Below are 18477 nucleotides of genomic sequence, written 5' to 3' on the forward strand. Positions count from 1 at the left end.
AGGTACAGGGACACAGAAATAAGCAGAAGGTGTGAGATGGGTGCACAGTATACTGGTTAAGATAAAGAGAAAGCTGCGTTTGGGAAACCTAAAGGGGAAAACTCTTGCTTTTATCTCTGTATATAGGAGAGAGCAAAGATAACCTCAAGGCCATGGGGGGAGCCAGGAAGGATAAGGTTTCTGAGAAAGTGAATGAGATAAGGGAGGATAAAACTCCGGAGGACTACAAGGCTAGCAGAGGCTTAGTGTGGGAAGGAAGAAAGGCCCAGGTCAAAGAGGCAGGCCAGAGCAGGCACTGGACACCAAACCTAAAAATGTGATGGGACTCCCTTCCAGCCTGAGCCTCTTCTAGTATCTCAGATACTAAATACCCTCCAGCGTTTAGGGGTCGGAGTGGGAAAGTGGAGAGAACGGGGATTGTAAAGTGCTCTAACTCTAATGGGGACTGAGAATGGATCCTGGCACACATTTTTTAAAGCCAGTAGGCCTAATGCTAATGCCTCCTCCCCCTACCCCACTTCCCTAGCTTCAACCCCAGCCACACCCACACGCTAAGGACCATCCAGGAGGGGGAGTGTGTGTGTGCGCACGCGCGTGCGTGCTCGTGCCTAAGAGAGCCTGAGAGACAGAGACGAGACAAAAAGAGACCGGGAGAGAGAGAGTGCGCGCCAGAGTGGGGGGGGGAGAGAGAGAGGGACAAGGACAGAAAGAGGGAGGGAGGGAGACAGAGACAGAGAGACAGAGAAAGGAGGAAGGAGAGCTGTCGGCATCGGTGAGGAAAACTACTGAAGAGATAACGCTGGGGGCTCCTGCGCGAAGACTCAGGGAGAAGATCTCAGAACTTACCCTAAGACCGTGGAAGGAGTGGGGGAATGTCTTTGCAGGACCTGGTTTTGGGGTCATCAGGCAGTAACGGTTACTGCATAGGCGTTGTCACTGAGCCAGAGCCATTTAACTCGCCCTGGGTGGCTGGAGACCAGGCTTAAGACACCCCACAACTCTGAGTCTCAGAATGGTTAGGGGGGCCCGAGGCTGCAGACAAGGGGAGGAGGGGCACGTGAGGGTTGGGTCACTGCCTCCCCCCACCCTTCGCTGTCACTCATTACCCCAACAGTCGCCCAGGGGGCGGGCCCCGGAGAGGTGGGGTTGGGGGGGAGGGTAATCTTGGCAGGCGCCTGCGGCATGGCGTAGGTAGGGACTGTTGAGGGGGGCGGACGCCGGGGGGTTGAACACGAGTGGGAAGCAGAGAGAGACACGGGGAGGGGGAGGGGACCGGGAACCATTTGAATGAGAGGAGGGGATCACGGGTAGAGTGGGCTCCAGGAGGTAGGGCGGGCACGGGTGTTGACGGGGGCCAGACTCTCAAGCCAGGTAAGGGAAGCAGGTGCGTAGATCTGTTTTTTGTGGGTTAGTGTACTCGGCCCTTTGGTGGAGAGGGGGTGCCGCCTTCCCCGGGGGCGGGCTTCCAAGCTCCGGAGGCTAGCTTTTCCTCCTCAACTAACGGGGCCCCGGGCGGGGGCTCAAGCTCCATCTCCAGTGCCGACGTTCCACTCCACAATTTCCAGGCATCCACTGGGCTGGGAGTCTCGCGCCGGGGGCCGGCGCTGTCTCGCGAGCCCCCTCCTCGAGCCAGCCAATGGGGTTGGTTGCTGGCGCCGCCCGCCCGCCTGGTGCAGAGCGCTGGGCGCTGTGAGCGGCGCTGCCATTTAAAGGGGCCGCGACCCCTGTCCCGGCTGCTAGGGAGGGAGGTGGAGAAGGAGCGCGGGGCCGTCGCTGTCTGCAGTTCTAGGCTTGTAGCCTTTACACTAACCCTGCCGCAGGTAGGGGTCGAGCCTGATAAAGCCGAACCGAACCTGCAGGCGGGTTCTCGCAGTAGCCGGGAGGGGGGTCTAAGGAGAGATCGTAGCTCCAAAATGTCTTCCTGTAAATGCCTGAGGTGGGGGGTGGGCAACAGGAGAAGGAGGACTGGGGGAGCAATAGGAAAGGGGGACTGGGCTGAGGAAGTGGGCGACCCTGAAAGGTAACTGGGGGGGGAGGGGTTAGGAAGGGCAGTTTGTGGGGGCGAGGGAAGGGCTGAGGGAGGACCATGCAACGCGGGGGGGGGGGTGGGGCCAGACAGGGTGGGTAAAGACTGGGGAACTGGGGGTCTCTAGGAGAGAGGGGAGGGGATAGAAACTGAGAACGCGGGGGCGGGAAAGGCTCCTGTTGGCAGCGGCCCTGGGAGACTCTAAGGGGGCGTTCAGCCCGCGTTGTGGGGGGGAGTGAAAGGTGAGGGGGGAGGGGAACTGGGAGTTGCAGTGGGGTGGCGGGGGCTAGGCGGGCGGGTGGAACGACGGACTGCCTGGCGAGTGGGGCACAGGGCCAGGGCGGGGAACGCCTCTCCCCACAGGGGGCGCTGTATGTTGGTGGGGGGAGTGGTCATTTGCACTAAAGCCTGTGGAAATGCTTGTCTGTTGTGGTGGGGGCGATTCAAGAGAAATCCAAGTGGATGATGGGGTGTGTCCCAGAGCCTATATAAGAAGGAATTCTGGCGAAGACCACCTCTTCTGTCCTCTTTTCTACCCCTAACCTACAGCCTATATCCAGTCATCCTCATGGACCCCAGTGATTTCCCCAGTCCGTTTGACCCGTTGACCCTGCCAGAGAAGCCCCTGGCTGGAGACCTTCCAGTTGACATGGAATTTGGAGAGGATCTACTGGAATCCCAGACTGCCCCAACTCGAGGATGGGCCCCCCCTGGCCCTTCTCCATCCTCAGGAACCCTGGACCTGCTTGATACCCCTGCTGGCCTGGAAAAAGACCCTGGAGTCCTGGATGGAGCCACTGAGCTGCTGGGGCTGGGAGGGCTGCTCTATAAAGCCCCCTCCCCCCCAGAGGTGGACCATGGTCCTGAGGGGACCCTTGCATGGGATGCAGGAGATCAGACCCTAGAGCCTGGACCAGGGGGCCAGACCCCTGAGGTCGTGCCACCTGACCCAGGGGCTGGGGCAAATCCCTCTTCACCTGAGGGGCTACTAGAGCCTTTGGCTCCAGATTCTCCAATAACCTTGCAGTCCCCACATATTGAAGAGGAGGAGACCACCTCCATAGCTACAGGGCGAAGGGGCTCCCCTGGGCAGGAGGAGGAGCTTCCCCAAGGGCAGCCACAGAGCCCAAATGGCCCCCCCAGCCCTTCAGTGGGAGAGACTCTGGGGGATGGAATCAACAGTTCTCAGACTAAACCTGGGGGCCCTAGCCCCCCTGCACACCCTTCCTTGCCAGGTAGGTTGCCTGATCAGCTGGAAAATCAAGGATGGGGAGAGGGTGGGGGTAAGGAGGGTGGCTGTGTGTTTGGGGAAGAAGTTGTGGGAGGAGGGTGGAGAGATAAGCATAGGGATGTGTATGGAGGAGTTGGGAGTTTGGAAGGAGGAGTGGGGGTGTGGTGAAGAAGGTTAAGGAAAGTAGGGGTAGGGGGAGCTCAGTGGCTGTGGAGGAGAAATAGGAGTGAGTTTTCAGGGGGTGAGTTGAGAAGACTGGGTTCGGTGGCAGAGGTTCCCTTTTTCTTCCCCCAGTGGGCTTTTGGTACCAGGGTCCTCCTTCCTTCGGGATTTGGGGAGGACACCAGGCTTCTTGGTTCTAAGATCTTTCTAGCTGTTTTGTTCTAGATGAGACTGGGGTTTCTGGGTTTGATGAATGATAACTAGGCTCTGGAGCCACCAAGTGCATAGTGATTTCAGAGGAATGGTAGACATGCAGGGCCTAGGATTGTGTCTCTGATAGGGGAGGGCCAGCCTAGACTTGAGAGGCTCTCATTTCTCCCCAATTCTGCCTAGTGTTGTGCCTCTCCCAGGCTGTGACCAGGGTCTTAGGGCTTATATAACCACCTGAGTCCAGGGGAACCTCCCCATACATTAATGCTTCCTTTTTCCCTTGCTACCTTTGGGTGGTTGCATTTGTTTTTGTTGATAAACTATAAATGCTTGATGAAAGGTGTGTTACTTGTATTTCCTTAACTCCCAATGATTGGGACAGAAAGCTGGTGGGAAGGTAGGATTTTTTTCATGGAGAATAGCTGCGCGCCGCCCCCCCTCCTTAGTGCAGAGCTCAAGGTAGCCCTGAGAGGGGCCCCAAGAAGCCACAGGCACTCGAGTTTTCCCTTTCAGTTTTGAGTAAGTTCTTCCCCAGGAATGGAGGTGGGGGTTGGGCCAGGGAGGGGGTGGTGAAGGCAGGCTCAAGATTTAGGTTGCTTTCTGCTTCCTTTGCAGGAGATGGCCTGACTGGGAAGGCAAGTGAGAAGCCGCCTGAGAGGGTGAGGGGGGGAGGGGATTGGAAGGAGTCTGGTTCCCCCTGTAGCTCTGGGAAGGACAGACCCTTCATTTTCCCTCCCAGATGTTGCTCTGTGGAGGGTGTGTGTGAGGAGAGTTAGGAGGAGGGAGGGAGTGCTTGTGTCTATTGCTTCTTAAGGAGAAGGTCCAGCCTCCTTTTCTCCCCTCCTCCTAAGGGCAGGGCCAAGGGTCCCTACTCTCCCTTCCCCCTCCTATTTCTGTACCCCCCCCAAACCCTGTACTAGTGCAGCTGGCCCTTTAGCCTGGCCCTGGTGTCAGCTTTCCTCCCCTCCCCATGTTTCCAAGGTGCAGAAGAGAAGCGAGCGCGTTAGAAGAGTAGAGCCTCCAAAACCTGAGGTTGTGGATTCCACTGAGAGCAGTGAGTAGGCCTTGAGGAAGTGTGACCCAGTGGGATGTGGCGGCCACGGATCTCAGGGCTCCTGTAGTGCCGCACTCTGCAGAGTGCAAAGCGCCTGTCTCTGCTCTGGGTTGGCATGGGAACCAGGGGCAGTGGGGGAAATTGAAAACAAGAGCAGTGAGAATGGAGTTTCCTGTTTCAGCTCTGCCATCCCTGTCCCTGAATCTTCTCACTTGGATCCCTTCCTTCCCCTCCCTGGGAGGTTACAGAGTAACTAAGGGAGAGTGACACCGGGTGGCTTGAGATTCCAATGTAATAGGGGCGGGGTATAAAGCCAAGAACTACAGGGATTGGGGATCCCAGGATCAGCTGAGCTACCTGTTGGTCAGGTGATGGCTGGAGGCCTGGTCCCTCAGCCTTTTCTCCCCGCCCCTCCCCCCTCTTCCTCAGTTCCAGTGTCAGATGAGGATTCTGATGCCATGGTAGATGACCCCAACGATGAGGACTTTGTGCCATTCCGGCCCCGGCGCTCTCCTCGCATGTCCCTACGCTCAAGCGTGGCACAGAGGACTGGGCGCTCAGCGGTAGGCACCAAGATGACTTGTGCCCACTGCCGGACACCACTGCAGAAGGGCCAGACGGCCTACCAGCGCAAGGGGCTGCCACAGCTCTTCTGCTCTTCATCCTGTCTCACCACCTTCTCCAAGAAGCCCTCCGGCAAAAAGACCTGTACCTTCTGCAAGAAGTACGTGAGGGTCCCGGGCTGTGGGGAGGGCAGGGATCGGGCTGGGAGTAAAGGGTGAGACAGAGACTATGTTAGCAAGAACCTAGCAAAGTGGAACTGGGAGAGAGGTGATTTAGGGAGGGGGTCCGAGAGTATTTTGGTTCTGTGGTCATTGATCCCAGAGGAGGGGGGTGGAGGCTGATGAAATGAGAGGGTGGTACTGAGTGAATGTGCAAACCTGTCCCCACCTCCAGGGAGATCTGGAACACCAAGGACTCAGTTGTGGCGCAGACTGGTTCAGGAGGCTCCTTCCATGAGTTCTGCACGTCTGTCTGTCTCTCTCTGTATGAGGCCCAGCAGCAGCGCCCAATCCCCCAGTCTGGGGATCCCGCCGATGCCACTCGCTGCAGTATATGCCAGAAGACTGGAGAGGTGAGGAAGCTCGATGGGGGCTAATTTACAGAGCCTGGCCAGCCCTGAGCTGCCCCTGCAATCCTGGGGCTGCAGGGGCCAGGCCCTGTGGAAGAGGGGAGTGGGGAGGGGTAGCAGCCATCGTGAGGGAGCGTATTCAAGGATAGAGCTTCTCCAGGATGTGTGCAGCTGGCCTTCCTTGCCTCCCAGGACCTCACCATCAAGTCGGCAGCCCGATGTGCAGGTTGGGGGGTCCCTGGGCCCACTGTCTGCTGTGAAGGTCTAGGGTGAGGTGGGGCGGGCCGTCCTTGCACTAGGGTGGGTGGTGGTGGCCAGGCCCTAGCTCAGGGTATGTGTGTGTGTGTATGTGGCAGGTCCTGCACGAGGTCAGCAATGGCAGCGTGGTGCACCGGCTCTGCAGCGACTCTTGCTTCTCCAAATTCCGGGCCAACAAGGGACTGAAAACCAACTGTTGTGACCAGTGTGGGGCTTACATCTACACCAAGACCGGGAGCCCTGGCCCCGAGCTCCTCTTCCACGAGGGCCAACAAAAGCGGTTCTGCAACACAACCTGCTTGGGGGCGTACAAGAAGGTGGGGCCGAGGGAGTAGTGCATTAGAGGGCTGTGGAAGGGGGTGCGGTCCTTGGGTGAGAAATAAAGGTGCCTGATGGGTCGAGGGCTGGGAGAAATAAAACGAATAAAGGGGGTTTCAATTGTATCTGTTATGTTTTATTTTTGAAGCTGGCTGGTGGATACACAGGTCTTTGTTATCTCATCATCTATACTTTTTTTGTATGCCTGAAATATTTCATGTTTTAAAAATTTAAAAAAATAAAAGTGAAGGGACAAATCCAGCCTCAGCCTCTCCTTCCCCATCCTCACAGAAAAACACACGGGTGTACCCATGTGTCTGGTGCAAGACCCTGTGTAAGAACTTTGAGATGCTATCCCATGTGGACCGTAATGGCAAGACCAGCTTGTTCTGTTCCCTGTGCTGTACCACCTCTTACAAAGTGAAGCAGGCAGGGCTCACTGGTAGGTGCAAAGCCCTCTTCTCTGAGACCCCTGCTGGCCTTCCTTCCACCTCCCATACTCCCTTCTTCTAAAGTAACCCCTGCTGCCCGACTTCAGCCCCAACCACATCTTCCCGTGGATTTCCTGTTCCATCTCTGCACTGCCTTACACCTTCTGTGTGCTCTCTCTCTCTTTCTCTCTCTCTCTCTTTCTCTCTCTCTCTTTCTCTCTCTCCTTTTCTCTCTATGCCCCAGGCCCTCCCCGACCCTGCAGCTTCTGCCGCCGCAGCCTCTCTGACCCCTGTTACTACAACAAGGTTGATCGCACAGTCTACCAGTTCTGCAGCCCCAGCTGCTGGACCAAGTTCCAGGTACTCCAAACCCTGGACCAGGGATAAAGGGTGTGGCGACGTAGAGAGGGTATGAGATTTGGGGTAGGTAGGCCTGGGCAGAGCAAAGAACAAGCCTGACTTCCCCTACCCCTACCCGCCCACCACACACATCTTGCCCCTCCCTTACTTGTCTTCCTTCCCTCCAGCGCACAAGCCCCGAGGGGGGCATTCACCTGAGCTGTCACTACTGCCACAGCCTCTTCAGTGGCAAGCCTGAGGTCTTGGACTGGCAGGTAAGATCCCCACCCCCACCCACATCTCGCTACACAGAGACATCTGTCTGAAGGGGTCCTTCCACTTGGCTCTCGCCAGGTCCAGATGTCACAGCCCTGTCCTCCCCGCCCTGTGCCCCTGTCCCAGGACCAGGTGTTCCAGTTCTGTTGCCGTGATTGCTGTGAGGACTTCAAGCGTCTTCGGGGTGTGGTGTCCCAGTGTGAGCACTGCCGGCAGGAGAAACTCCTGCATGAGAAGCTCCGATTCAGTGGGGTGGAGAAGAGCTTCTGCAGCGAAGGTAAGGAGATGGGGAAGGGGCAGAGGGCTCTGTACCTCACAGCTGGGGAGAATGGCAGATTAAGTAAGGAGGGCTTGCAGTGTGGTCTGCGGGGCCAGGGCCTTCTGCTCAGGATGCTCTACCCCGTCTGTCCCCAGGCTTTGGGCACGGGAGGTTGTTAGAGGTTTCAGGTGCACCGCCTTGAAAAGGCTGGGTCTCACGGCCATGGAGATTTCTGCGTCTCTGGACTCTTCCCTCTCGCCCCCTTTCCAGGCTGTGTGCTGCTGTACAAACAGGACTTCACTAAGAAGCTGGGATTGTGTTGTATCACTTGTACTTACTGCTCCCAGACCTGCCAGCGCGGAGTCACCGAGCAACTGGACGGCAGCACCTGGGACTTCTGCAGCGAGGACTGTAAGAGCAAGTACCTGCTGTGGTACTGCAAGGTAAGGGGGGCAGCACGTTACAAAGGAGGGAAAAGGTGGCAGGGAGCATGGGCTCTTGTGCTGCCATCAGGGTGTGGGCTGATCTCCAGGGAGGGGGCTCCGGCTTACCCAGCCTCCAAGGGGAGCAGCACGGCTTATCCCAGGGCAAAGGGCCCAGCACATTTTAGGGAGGCAGGTCTGACCATCCTGTTGACACCCTCAGGCTGCCCGGTGCCATGCCTGTAAGCGCCAGGGGAAGCTGCTGGAGACCATCCACTGGCGTGGGCAGATCCGTCATTTCTGCAACCAACAATGTCTGCTACGTTTCTACAGCCAGCAGAACCAACCCAACCTGGATACCCAGAGTGGGCCCGAGAGCCTCCTGAACAGTGAGTCCTGGGCAGGGGGCACAGTCTGTTAGAACTGGCCTGGACTCTTCTGATCCTGGGCCTGGCCCCTTTCTTCTTCCTCTCCCGCTTTCACCTCATCCCTGGCCAGAGGTCCTGGTACTGCATTCTCTTTCAGCTTCCGGACTGTAGAGGTACTAGAGGAGTCTCGTTTCAAGGTTCTGAGAGTTAGATCCTACTGATTTTCTATAAAGGATTTATTGTAGGGAATGGGTACCTGCCCAGGTAGGGTGGGGCATATGGGGGCTGTGGTTAGTTTTAAGAGAGAAGGAAGTGTTGGCATAAGCTCTGCCTTTAGTGAGAGTGAAGGCTGTTGTTTCTAGAATGTTACCCTGGCCCCTCCGCACTCCAGGGGTACTAAACTCCTGAGGGCCATCTAAATGGAAGGCCTTAAATTATGGGTCATTGGGGGGACACTATTTTTCATCCTTGGCATCCAGGAGCAAAGAATCTTTTTGGCCACTATTGCTGGGACCTAGAGAAGACTAGACCTGGGGGCGGGGGTGGAGGGAAAATTTGAGACTTCCCATTCATATTTGGTGTTCTCTTAATGAAGCTCTCCTGGAGCAGGGGTGAGGAAAATGGAGAGCTAGTGCCTCAGCTGAGAGCTTTCGTTTGCTTTGATCTACAGGTCAGTCTTCTGAGGCGAAGCCCCAGACACCCTCTCAGACCAAAGTGGAGAACAGCAACACTGTAAAGACCTCAGAGGAAAATGGGAATCTGGGCAAGGTCAGGGCAAAAGCCAGGGGGTAGGATGGTCTCAGAGGAGGGTACCGTAGTCAGCAGCACTAAAATTCCTTTGTCTTTGCAGATCCCTGTGAAGATCCGAACAGCCCCCGCTGCTCCCACCCCTCCTCCACCCCCACCGCCCCCAGCAACACCCCGCAAAAACAAAGCTGCCATGTGTAAACCACTGATGCAGAATCGGGGGGTCTCCTGCAAGGTGGAAATGAAGTCCAAAGGGAGTCAGACAGGTGAGTGAGGGTGCCGAGACGCCACAGGCTGTATTCCATGGTCTTGGGCCTCCAGCCCTGTGCCTGGGAGCTGGACAAGGGGGTTTCTTAGGTGGCCGAAGCGTCCTGCATATTGTCGTCCTAGAATCCCAGAGTTGTCTCTCAACATTTGGTTCAAGGGCAGTTTTGTGACACTGAGCACGTGTTAGAGCTTTGCGGGGGTAACAAGCACCAGGTCCTGGGTCAGATGTGACCCATCTGGCAGGCGCTCTGAGAAGACCCCTTTTTTGTCAGCAGAAGAGTGGAAGCCACAGGTGATCGTGCTGCCCATCCCAGTGCCCATCTTTGTGCCAGTGCCTATGCATCTGTACTGCCAGAAAGTCCCGGTGCCTTTCTCAATGCCTATCCCGGTAAGTTTTCCTGCCCTTCCTGGTGGGGGCCTCCTTTACCCTCCCAGGCTTGAGACCCACCCTGCCCCCTCCCTCTCACCAGCCGTTCCTCTCATCTGCTGGTATGGTTCTTGGCGTTTAGTTGGGATTCGTGCCTCCAGGTGCCTGTGCCCATGTTCCTGCCCACTACCTTGGAGAGCACAGACAAGATTGTGGAGACCATCGAGGAGCTGAAGGTGAAGATCCCTTCTAACCCCTTGGAGGCCGACATCCTGGCTATGGCAGAAATGATTGCAGAGGCCGAGGAGTTAGACAAGGCCTCATCTGATCTTTGTGGTATGCCATGGACAGCGGCGGTGAGGGAGACAGGGTGCTGCCAGTCTGTCTCTGCCTAAGGGGGCGGAGAGTGGTGATCTCGGTGCCTGGTGGGATGGGGGAATAGTTGGGATCAGCCCCTGAAAGCCAGTTGAGGGCGCCAAGTAGGAGCTGCAGGGACTAAGCCAACCTCTCTGCCTCCCAGATCTCGTGAGCAACCAGAGTGCAGAGGGACTTCTGGAAGACTGCGACCTGTTTGGGCCAGCTCGGGATGATGTCCTGGCCATGGCCGTCAAGATGGCCAATGTGTTGGATGAGCCTGGGCAAGACTTGGAGGCGGACTTCCCCAAAAGTGAGTAGGATTCAGGGCGTGCCTGCTGTGTACAGTAGCATTTGCGCTATCAGGAAAGGAGTGTTCCTTGTTACCCCGAGCATGACCCTAAACAGAAGACTGTCACAGGGAGTGGTGCCAGAGATACCGGGACAGGCAGACTATTCTATGCTTGAATCTTGTTGTTGTTTTTTTAATTGTGGTAAAACACATAACATAAAATTTACCATCTTAACCATGTTTAAAAGTTTACAGTTCAGCAGTGCTAGGAACGTTCCCATTGTTGTGAGTTTTTGTGTGTATGTGCCTCTGAGCACGTTCTCAGTATATAGCTTTGTCCTGGTGACCACGATGAAGCTGTCTGGGAGGTTCATCTCGAGTCAGGTGAACAAGTAGCAGGGGTGGGGTGGGAGGACTACAGGGTTGAGGTCTTAGAAAATTGATTTCTTCTTCCTTTCCCCTCTAGATCCTTTAGATATTAACCCCAGCGTAGATTTCCTGTTTGATTGTGGCCTGGTAGGGCCTGAGGACGTGTCTACTGAACAAGACCTTCCCCGAACCATGAGGAAGGTGAGGGCTGGGGCTGCTGTATCCACAAAAGAGGGATGGAGGCTCAAAGGGCGGGGTGGGGGGTGGCTTTCGTAGCCAAGTCAGCAGCCTTAGTTTCGCCTTCCCTAGCCTCCTTTCTCCACCACTGTGAGTGCTAAGGTACAGCCAAACTCTGCTCTCTCCCCAGTTCATCAGAGGTTATAAGAGCTGTTCCTGGGGTTCTGCGCTGTGGAAGCTTGCTGTGTTCTTTCATCAGTCCCCACCTCCCCTGGTGGTGAACGCTGTCCTGACTAGCTTCCATGGTGCCCTGGCCTTACCTCCACCACTCCCTCCTTTCTCTTCCCCTCCAGGGTCAAAAGCGGCTGGTGCTTTCAGAGAGCTGTTCCCGGGACTCCATGAGCAGCCAGCCTAGCTGTACTGGACTCAACTATTCATATGGTGTCAATGCTTGGAAGTGCTGGGTGCAGTCGAAATACGCCAATGGAGAAACCAGCAAGGGTGATGAGCTGCGCTTTGGCCGTAAGTACCCAGGCGGGGAGCAGGGGCAGAGCTGTGATTCAGCTGTAGATGTCTACAAGTGATAAGGCTGTGATCACTTAAGGGTATCCTGTGAAGATGGGGAGCAGTTGCAGAATAAGGGGAGATGCCATCTAGGTTTCAAGGCTGAGGGCTCTTTGTGTAATTGGTGGGTTTGTTCTGGAGCTGGACGTGACTAAGGGGTGAAGGGGTTAATGGTGGAGCTAAAGGAAATTCTTAATGTGCAGTTGTCTTAATGCCAGCCACCTCCACTGTGTATCACTGCAGCCAAACCTATGCGTATCAAAGAGGATATTCTGGCCTGCTCAGCTGCTGAGCTCAACTACGGTCTGGCCCAGTTTGTGAGAGAAATCACTCGACCCAACGGTGAACGATATGAACCTGACAGTATCTACTATCTGTGTCTTGGCATCCAACAGGTACCCCTTGTGCCCTGCCTCACTTGCCGTCACTTAACACAGCAGGCAGGGTCCCACCAGAAATGATCCTGTCCCACTCCCTGTTCCTCACCTTGTTTCCTGCCTTGAACAGGCAGCTTGCCTCTCATCTCCTACTCTAGACACGGCAAGAAATGAGAATACTCTTCTAAAATCAAAGCTGTGTTCCAGGACTTTTGACCAAGGAGCAGTCTTCATTGCTCTGCGGGTCCCTTTGTCATCCTGAAACTCACTTTAGGAGGGGAGGGATGGGCAGAGCTGGGTTCCCTGAGTGGTGGGGTAATGTTTGGTTCCCACTGGGAGACGTCAGCCATGCCTCAGCTGACAAGGGGGTCTGGGCTTGTGAAGAAGCGGCTGTGACACATCTCTTCCAGACTTCCTCCTCTTCCAGCAAGGCCTCAGCTCCTCAGAGCTGTAGGTATACCTGGGGAAAACCACTCTGGATCACTAAATCCAGCAACTGTTTCCCATGGGCTCCTAACGGTCAAGGTCGCCATGCGTGGGGCCTTCGGTCTCATCGTCTTTCCTCTAGGGCCTAGAGTCTAGCTCTATGTGTGTCTGTTTTTCTTTTTCCAGTACTTGTTGGAAAATAACCGAATGGTGAACATTTTCACGGACCTTTACTACCTGACTTTTGTTCAAGAACTCAACAAGTCTCTGAGTACCTGGCAGCCCACACTCCTCCCCAACAGTAAGGGACAGGGACTTAGCAACCCCTCCGCCCTTTCCTCCTTTCTTCCAGTGCACCATTCTGAGTCCAGGGCTCTTGGGTCTACCACTCTTCACAGAAGGGTCTGAGCATAGACGTGTGTAGTGGGGTCCCTCAGGGTTAAGAGCTAGAGGAGCCAGAGCCCCTGTCCTTGAACATAAGGAGGGGATCAAGACTTAGTTCTGAAGAGCTATCTCTGGGACCCAAAATGGTGACCAGGGTTTGAGTGGTAAGTGAAGGAAAAAAAGGAAGAAGTTGTGGGGCTCCTCAAGGTTTACGTCGACCTGCCTGTAACCTGAGGATGGTGAGCAAAGCTCTGAATGCAGGTGGAAACTGTTAAAAAATAATATCCCCCCCAAAAACCCCCCACCCAATACCGAACCAAAACAAACCCCAAAATCCAGCCCTCCTGTGCAGTATAGCGAGGCGTCAGGGTTTTACGTGCAATGGTCCCTCACCGAATGAGTCTGGCGTGCCCAGTGCTTGTGAGCCGGACATGTGGGAGCAGAAGTGGTTGGGTTTGTGTAGTCAATCCCTCCTGACCAGCCTCTCCCCCTTGCCCATTGCAGATACGGTGTTCTCCCGAGTGGAGGAAGAGCACCTCTGGGAGTGTAAGCAGCTGGGGGTCTACTCGCCCTTTGTCCTTCTCAACACCCTCATGTTCTTCAACACTAAGTTTTTCGGGCTGCAGACGGCTGAGGAACACATGCAGCTCTCCTTCACCAACGTGGTGCGGCAGTCCCGCAAGTGTACCACCCCTCGGGGCACCACCAAGGTGGTGAGCATCCGCTACTACGCCCCTGTCCGCCAGAGGAAAGGGCGAGGTACGAAGCTGCCCCCTCCTTTGCTTTTCCCCCCTCTCTACTTTCCCCTTCCGTGCCCCACCGTGCCACCAGGTTGGCCCTCTCCATTGCCCCTAGCTTCTCTATCCTTCTGTTCCTGGGTTTGCAGAAAAGATGAAAACAGCCAGTCCTTCAATCCGATGGGCAGTGGCTATTGCATAAATAGGAGGTCACCAAGCTGCCTGTTTCCCACTTTTCCTCATTTCAGGGCAGTTTACTTTTGGGGCTGGGGGGTTGGGTGTTGGACAGGTGGGAAACTGTTAGGTGTGTTTGGCTGAGGGGAAAAGTTGACAAGAGTGAATGACAGCCTTTCCATCGCTCTTTGCTAGTGGGCATAACTGCCACAGCACCTTGGTTTCCATTCTGGCCCTGGAATCAGTTCCCAAGGTCCCTTCTGAACCTGAGCCTCTACCAGGACTAATGTGCCAGGGGCTGGGGCCATCGCTGTTTATCCCAGAAGGCAACCCCAATCTTGCAGTAGGGTCGTTTTGTCAGTTTTTCCGTGTAACTTCTGAGATCACCTCTTCAGGAAATCAACTTGGGGAAGATGATGGAGACTTTAGCAATGAAAACCAGGGTACACTGCAGAGCAACACCCTGCAGAGCATTGGGTTGGTACAGAGAGACTGACAGACTCTTCTTCTGCCTTTATTTCTCCATGAGACTGTTTTGTGTCCTGAGGCCTTCCCCCTGTGCCCTAGACTGTGCTCTTGGAGGTGCCTCGTTGAGACTGCACTTTTAAGGAGTCTGGTTCATTCGTCTCCTTCACAGACACCGGTCCTGGGAAACGGAAGAGAGAAGACGAAGCCCCCATCTTAGAGCAGCGTGAGAACCGCATGAATCCCCTCCGCTGCCCTGTCAAGTTCTATGAATTCTATCTCTCAAAATGGTGAGTTGGCAGGTTCGCAGGAATGGCATTAGCGGGGGCGGGGGGACCCACAGGCTCTACTTCGCCCAGGAACTGATCTCTGTCCTCCCGCCCCACCCCCACCCCCACCATTGCAGTCCCGAAAGCCTCCGGACTCGCAACGATGTGTTCTACCTGCAACCTGAGCGGTCCTGCATCGCCGAGTCACCTCTCTGGTATTCTGTGATCCCCATGGACCGCAGCATGTTGGAGAGCATGCTCAATCGTATTCTGGCTGTGCGTGAGATTTATGAGGAGCTGGGTCGTCCCGGGGAGGAAGACCTGGACTAAGCCCACGTGCTTCCCGGATCCATCTTTCACACCAATGTCTGTCCCGTGGCCACGTCCCACAGGGCGATTGGCCCAGGAACCAATGCTACTCATTCTGAAGGGCCCTGACTGCCCTTTTCTACTCATCCATTCCCTGCCTTCCCTAGGAATCCCTGGCTTTTGTCTTCTCCCAAACCACTTGACAACCGCAGGGCCCCAGTTCTCTGTACTGAGGGACTGGTCTCCCAGTGATGGGCAAAAACCAGCTAGGCCATTTTCTTTATGTTTCAGAGTAAACCCCTTCTCCTGGGGCCAGACTCTGGGTGGAGTGTTAATGGCTCTGGTGATCCTGTTGGCTTTGGGTTTCCTGACCCATCCCACATAGGTAAAGGCCCTTGTTCCTAGGTTTGGCCAAGGGAAGAACCCAGCTGCCTTCTCTGCCCTGTGCCCACTCCCTTCTCTACTCTTCCCCGGTACCAAGCTAAAGGGTCTTGTATGAAAGATACGAGAGAAAGCATGAAAGTAACGAGGGGACCATTTACCTAAAACACAGAGCTTAGGCACTCTTCCCCTCCCATGAGATAACTGGTGGTTGGAACCTCCTCGCCACCTTGTTCCCCCTCTCCACCCCTGCAAGCATCAACCCTTGGTGCTGCGATTAAAAAAAAATCTTCCAAATGCTTTCTTTCCCTCAAAGGCAGAGAATGACTCTTTAAGTATGGGGAGCAGACTCCTGTCCCCTTGGTTTATGTGTTTGTCTCTCTCTGCCATCTTAGGTTGGCATGAGCCATGGTGTCAACATGCTTAGCCCCCTTCTGTAACTGCTTCCCTTTAGTTCAGTGGACAGAGTTCCCAAGGCAAAAACTACCTTGTGACTTGGGTTGGGGCTGGGTTCCCCACTCTTGTTCTTCCCCCATCGTGAGAGCCAGGCCAAGCCTGTGGGGGCCCTGGGTCATGCAGGATGGGATCTGTAGTCAAAGGATAGGTGAGGAGCTGTGGGCGTGGGTCCTGCCCCCACTGCCTCCATCTCCTCTCTTCCCCATCTTGCCTCTGTAGTTCCAGAAAACTCTTAGCACCTGGCAAAGGGGGTACCCAGTTCTTTCCCTGTTGGCTTTGCTGTTCCCCCGCCTCCTTTTTGTGTTTTTATAACTGTCACCAGTTTAGCCACTGTTTAAATTGTATATATTGTTCTGAGGCGCCTGGCCTGTCCCTTCAGTGAGCCATGCCCGCCCTTGTGTTGTAGTGAGAAGCTGTTGTCACGACTAACCTTCTGTCTCTGGAATTGTTTGTTTCAAATAAAGAGTTAAAATTGTCTTTTGCCTTCACTGGGGGAGGGAGAGCAGTGTATGGAGAGGTGAGGGATATAGAGGAGCAATGCTGGACCACTTCAGATCTCTCAAGGTATAAAGAAGTGAGGTATCCCACCACAGGTTGAGAATCATTTTTACCCAGCTCACTGAACGGCCCCACTAGGAGTATGGGCCTTGTTATAACAAATTTCCAAACACTTAAGGGAAAAATTTATTCAGCAGCTGTCTATTAAGGACCTACTATGTTTAAGGACCTAGATTCCATGTTTCAGAGAAGACAGAGATTAACTAGACCGGGATCCTATCCCCAGCAGGCTCCCGGGCTAGAGGGGAGACAGAACGGTGCACGGTTAGTTGCAAGACCGGCAGAATGAAATAAATACCTAGTGCTATGGGAGAGCAGAGGAATAAGGAACTCATTTCAAGTTTACGGGGGGGTTGTGTGCAAGTTCACGAAGGGAGGTGACATTTGACCTGGGCCTCCAAGTGTAGGTAGGAGGGGTTGGGGGACCAGCACAATCAAAGGCTGCGATTTTCTAACCCGGGAGGGACAGGATCAGATCTGTTGCTTTAGGGAGGAGATCCCTAGGACAATATGAAGGATCGGAGGTGGGGCAGATCTGAAAGCCGGGGCAGATCTGAAAGGCAGGACAGCAGTGAAAGGAGTGTGGCTAAGAGATTCTGTAAGCCTCGATGGGGATAGAGAAGCAAAAGAGAGGATGAATTCAAAATGAGTTTCAGACATTGTGAAGGTCGAGTCTGCAGGCTATGGAGGAGTGGGAGGAATCGAGCATGAAACCAAGGTTTCTAGCCTTGATGATTAGGAAAGTTAGATACTTTTTTTTTTAACAAGAAAACAAATCCACACTTTATTTACTTTTCAATAAGTTTAACTCCTCAAAGGGTACGGCGTCACACGGATTCTGTGTCCGATGGCCTTAGCACGAAGGTTCCTTCGGAATTTGGCACGAACCATGCCACTGATTTCATGAGTGCGAGTTACCTTTCCCCAGATTACTCTGGTTTTGTTAGGTTTTCCACCAGGAGTTACTGTGTTGTTCTTTGCTTTGTACACCTAAGCACATCTCTTGCCTAGATAGAATTCAGTTTCATCTCGAGCATAAACACCTTCAATTTTAAGAAGAGCTGTAGGCTCCCTCTGGTTCTGGAGACACCGCTTATAGTCAGCAAAAGTGGCCTTGGGCCACAACCTTCGAGACATATTTGTTGTTTTAGAAGTCCTTTTCCCAGCAGGCCTCCATTAACCGAGTTGGGAAACAGAGGCAGGGTTTTGTTGTTTTGTTTTTTGGGTTTGTTTGTTTTTTCAGGGGAGTAGGGGTAGGAGGAGGTTGGTAACAAGTTGAGGTTTTGATCACGTTGAGTTTGAGACTCCATTGAAACATCCATGTGGTGGGCTGTGCAACATGGCATAACAGAAAGAACACCCAAACTTGAGTTTTTAATCATAGCTCTGCCACTAAAACTTGGGCAAGCCTACCTTTCTGTGTCTCCCCTAAAAAATACATTCATATTCTGCCCTGACTTTCTCACAGAACTGTTGCAAGGGTCAGATGAGAAAATGGATATGAAAGCAATATTGATGCTAGATATTACCATATAAACTAGGCAGTTGGAAATGTGGGTCTGAGGCTTAAAAGAGAGATGAGTTGTCTGTTTTTTTCCAGCTTTATTGAGATGTAATTGGCATATAGCATTGTATAAGTTTGAGGTGTACAGTGTGTTGATTTGATGCACTTATATATTGCAAAATGATTACCACCATAGTGTTAGCCAACACCTCCATCCTGTCATATAATTACTGTTTCTTTTTTGCGATAAGAACTTTTAAGATCTCTCATAGCAACTTTCAAGTATATGATACAGTGTTGTTAACTATAGTCACCATGCTGTACCTTAGATCCCCAGAACTTATTCATATTAGAACTGGAAGTGTATACCCTTTGACCAACATCTCCCCATTTCCCCCACCCCCTGGCCCCTGCAAACCACCATTTTACTCTCTGTTTCTATGAGTTCAGCTTTTTTTGGATTCCACATATAAGTGATATCACACAGTATTTGTCTTCCTCTATCTCGACTTGTTTCGCTCAGCATAATGCATGAGGTGTCAATTTAGAAGTCATCTACAAAGGGCTCCTAGCTGAAGCTCTGGGAGTGGACAGGATCATTCAGAGGAAAATAAGGAGAGAAAAGGACAAAAAAAAATGGTACCTTGGAGAATATCTCCGGTTAACCAGCGAAAGGAACTGAGAGGGAGAGACCAGAGAAGTAGGAAGAGCCGCAGATCTGCCAGGTGCCAAGGGTAAAAGCACCTGATGAAAAGCTATCCTCATACCCCAGGCCAGAATGGAGTCTGTTAATTTGCTTTCACCTTCTTCCATC

At 53.7% G+C, this 18477-nt stretch overlaps 1 protein-coding gene and 1 pseudogene across 9 annotated transcripts; one reads left to right on the top strand and one right to left on the bottom strand.

Annotated features, from left to right (window-relative positions):
• The first annotated feature begins 634 nt into the window (after nucleotides 1-634).
• On the top strand, nucleotides 635-16076 carry ZMYM3 (zinc finger MYM-type containing 3). 9 transcript variants are annotated; one of them, XM_067723338.1, is made up of 25 exons: nucleotides 635-772; nucleotides 2576-3261; nucleotides 4245-4288; nucleotides 4611-4683; nucleotides 5113-5407; nucleotides 5641-5818; nucleotides 6172-6390; nucleotides 6683-6833; nucleotides 7067-7182; nucleotides 7350-7436; nucleotides 7564-7714; nucleotides 7967-8139; nucleotides 8342-8507; nucleotides 9157-9254; nucleotides 9337-9499; nucleotides 9773-9888; nucleotides 10029-10203; nucleotides 10388-10534; nucleotides 10980-11083; nucleotides 11413-11581; nucleotides 11867-12018; nucleotides 12613-12727; nucleotides 13315-13569; nucleotides 14359-14476; nucleotides 14593-16076. In XM_067723338.1, exons 2-25 carry the CDS (start codon nucleotides 2595-2597, stop codon nucleotides 14783-14785), a joined length of 4125 nt encoding a protein of 1374 aa, XP_067579439.1. In that variant the 5' UTR covers nucleotides 635-772; nucleotides 2576-2594; the 3' UTR covers nucleotides 14786-16076. The 9 variants fall into 9 exon arrangements, with proteins under 9 accessions (XP_067579439.1, XP_067579440.1, XP_067579441.1 ...); XM_067723339.1 differs by lacking the exon at nucleotides 635-772 and adding an exon at nucleotides 1151-1191; XM_067723340.1 differs by lacking the exon at nucleotides 635-772 and adding an exon at nucleotides 1226-1371.
• Nucleotides 16077-16963: 887 nt separating this feature from the next.
• LOC137216656 (large ribosomal subunit protein eL33 pseudogene) lies at nucleotides 16964-17311 on the bottom strand (annotated as a pseudogene).
• Nucleotides 17312-18477: the final 1166 nt, after the last annotated feature.

Source organism: Pseudorca crassidens, chromosome X (genome assembly GCF_039906515.1).
Source record: "Pseudorca crassidens isolate mPseCra1 chromosome X, mPseCra1.hap1, whole genome shotgun sequence".
Taxonomy (NCBI): Eukaryota; Metazoa; Chordata; class Mammalia; order Artiodactyla; family Delphinidae; genus Pseudorca; species Pseudorca crassidens.

What these genes read in the sequence shown, in the direction of transcription:
- ZMYM3 (XM_067723338.1), top strand. Translation starts at nt 2,595, where the DNA reads ATGGACCCCAGTGATTTCCCCAGTCCGTTTGACCCGTTGACCCTGCCA. An exon ending in CTTTCTCAATGCCTATCCCG is followed by an intron (nt 9,889 to 10,028) that starts GTAAGTTTTCCT and finishes TCGTGCCTCCAG; the next exon opens with GTGCCTGTGCCCATGTTCCT. An exon ending in CCGCCAGAGGAAAGGGCGAG is followed by an intron (nt 13,570 to 14,358) that starts GTACGAAGCTGC and finishes TCTCCTTCACAG; the next exon opens with ACACCGGTCCTGGGAAACGG.